This window comes from Lactuca saligna, chromosome 9 (assembly GCF_052625555.1).
Source record: "Lactuca saligna cultivar CGN05327 chromosome 9, ASM5262555v1, whole genome shotgun sequence".
Classification (NCBI taxonomy): Eukaryota; Viridiplantae; Streptophyta; class Magnoliopsida; order Asterales; family Asteraceae; genus Lactuca; species Lactuca saligna.
Genome location: NC_136425.1, coordinates 170,407,495 through 170,410,396, shown reverse-complemented (window position 1 = coordinate 170,410,396; position 2,902 = coordinate 170,407,495). Strand labels below are relative to the sequence as shown.

Genomic DNA, 2,902 nt, shown 5'->3' with positions numbered 1-2,902 from the left:
CTATATCCAATCAAACAAGCAACACAAAGCTAAGATATCGAAATTGTACATCGATCCAAATATATAAGCATAACGCAAAGAAGAAAAACCATATCGAAATTGTATTATATCATCATTAAGTCACACCATTTCTGTAAAGATAATTTCACCACACCAATTGTCCCCTTACGCCTTTATTGACATTTCTTTTCTCATACCATGTTCATTTAGATTGTCTCTAAAACCAACTACATCCGATCAAACAAGCTACACAAAGCTAAATATCAAAATTGTACATAGATCAAAATATATAAGCATAACGCAAAGCAAAAAAAACTTATTAATTATAGTACATACAAAGGAGGAATACAACATTCTTGTCAATGTGACATCTTCCTGTAACCAACTATATTATCTCGGCGGTATCATCTTCTTTTTCCTTTTCCGCTTCCTTATCTTCTTTACCCCCTTCTATGACAAGCGGGTTCTTTCTGGAGGGGTTTACCACACAATTCGGGTCCCGAGGATCACATGTAGGAGCTTCGACTTTGGTTTCTCAGATCAAAATTCAAATTATTCTTTATTAGCTGTTTACACCAAGGTTAAAGGTGTCATTATTGTTTCATATCGATAACAAGTCAAACAAATCTTATTCGAATACAATTCTCAACTCAAAACTCCATTTTACACCCCTGTGCTTTGTCATAGTAACACAGGCCAGCCTTTTCAAGTGCGTCTGCAGTTCTTTCAGTTACTCCGGTGGGAGGTGCACATTTATCTGGACCAAATGCAAAAACAGTCGGGAACCCAGTTACTCCAAACCTTGCTTGTATATCCTGAAAAATTATAATTGATTAATAAACAATTATATAAAATAATATTAGTTTAAATTATAAAAAAATAATGAAGAATACATTTTCCACATCACAGTCAACTTCACCAAACTTGACCTTTCCTTCCAAAGCCTTTGAAGCCTTGTCCCACTCAGGTTTAAGGCTTTTAACATATGGACACCTGAAAGAAAACATATATATATATATATATATATATATATATATATATATGAAGATTTAAAATTGAATATGATAAAGTAAAAAAGAATAAATATATGTGGAATAAATTATTACCAGGGTGCTCCGAACAAGACAAACCAAACATCTTTACTTTGCATAACCAATTGTTCAAAATTTCCTGAATTCAGTATAACTGAGGTTGTATCACCAGCGTCAATGAGATTTAAATTTCCGGTGAATGATAAAAAGAAGAAAGAAATAAAGATCAACACATTTGTCGAGCGATTCATGGTTCCTGACAAAAGAATGGAAAACGAAAAAAAAAACGTATTTTTGTGTTTGATTGATAAGAGATGCGTGCTATAAATAATGAACCATGCATGTAATTTGAAGAAACGTGGATGGACTAGCAAACTATATGATGAGTCGTTATTAGCAAATGATGGGGTCAAATTATGCCTACATTAATGGAGTAACTGAACATTTTATTCATGAAGTTTAACATATTAATAAAAACTTTTTTATTACTTATTATTCTTTTGAATATATTTTTATTAACAAAGTGTATATATTACAAGTCCATCTATACATGTGACCTATATTTTATAAAAAAAAAAATATTATGCAAAGTATAGATATGGTTCTAGATGAATAGTTATCTTTCACTATTGTAAAAATCTCGAATAGGTCCCGATTAATCTCCGATTAATCCTAGGCGTTACTCGACCAACTAGAGGGTGCCTAGTGATTAATCTCTGCATACATAATGAGTGAAACGGTATAAAACAATGAAATTTTAACACTTTGAAGAAGTTATATAACAATATAAACTATTTGAGGTATGATTAGAGTTGTTTTAATCATATTAACTCATTTTGTTATGATATTAGTGGTATTTACGAACTTTGATATGATATTAGTCATATTTAATTTTTTTAAATTCAACAAGTTAGCAATTAATGGTCCCTGATTAATCTCCGCCTAGCCGATTAATCGCTTAACCCTAGTCCACCGAATATATAACGTCGAGCGTTTTTTACAACATTGCTTTTAACATATAAAACCACCCACATTTAACATATAAAACCACATACATCGGTTCTTTCAAGCTTCTTTCAAAGTGTCACGTGGATACTATTGCAAGCCACGCCAATTTTCTCCATCAACTCCAACAAGACTTGCAAACATTTATTGGAGGGGCCTTTTGAAATAACAAACATAATTACATATTAGGTTCCACCGTGTCAGTCGTTTTTTGACCGATGCCACATACATTCCTCTTAAAATTTTAATGTTTCTCCAATGAAGATTTGGGTAGTAGGGATTGATGTTGTTGGCAAAAAAAGATAGAAATGGGATGGAGAAATGAGGGTTTTAGACAGCAAAAGAGGAAAAACACATCGTTGAACTTCCACCTTTGGCAAAAAAAAATAGGGGGCGGTGTTCATCATCAATAATAGTGTCCACGTCAGTTTGCCATCGATCAAAAACGACATTGTGCAACCTTCTATATATTTTGTGTACTTTCTTAATGCAACATATCAGGCAACTTCTCATATATATATATATATATATATATATATATATATATATATATATATATATATAATATATATATATATATATATATATATATATATATATAGTTTAAAGTTTAATTAATATATTGAACAAAATTTCACACTATAAATTAAGTTAATAAATTGAAGTAAAATAATATTAGTACAAGTCAATAAAAATAAGCACATAAATATGATTATATATATATATATATATATATATATATATATATATATATATATATATATATATATATATATATATATGTATGTTAAGTTATTATTAAATAAATATTAGTTTGAATAGTAGAGACATTAGTTAAAAGTATATATTTTGCTGATGTGGCAGTG

General features: G+C 29.8%; 1 protein-coding gene across 1 annotated transcript; it reads right to left on the bottom strand.

Moving 5' to 3' along the window:
* Window positions 1–355: 355 nt before the first annotated feature.
* Window positions 356–1,310, bottom strand: LOC145018412 (protein disulfide-isomerase 2-3-like). Its single transcript, XM_078976302.1, has 3 exons — window positions 1,107–1,310; window positions 894–993; window positions 356–815 (listed from the first exon to the last, which is right to left on the bottom strand). The coding sequence occupies exons 1-3, from the start codon at window positions 1,280–1,282 to the stop codon at window positions 651–653; spliced, it is 441 nt and encodes a 146-aa protein (XP_078832428.1). The 5' UTR covers window positions 1,283–1,310; the 3' UTR covers window positions 356–650.
* Window positions 1,311–2,902: the final 1,592 nt, after the last annotated feature.

Coding starts and splice junctions, on each gene's coding strand:
- LOC145018412 (XM_078976302.1), bottom strand. CDS start 1,282: ATGAATCGCTCGACAAATGTGTTGATCTTTATTTCTTTCTTCTTTTTA. Junction 994..1,106: donor GTCTTGTTCGGAGCACCCTG/GTAATAATTTAT, acceptor GTTTTCTTTCAG/GTGTCCATATGTTAAAAGCC. Junction 816..893: donor TTGACTGTGATGTGGAAAAT/GTATTCTTCATT, acceptor ATAATTTTTCAG/GATATACAAGCAAGGTTTGG.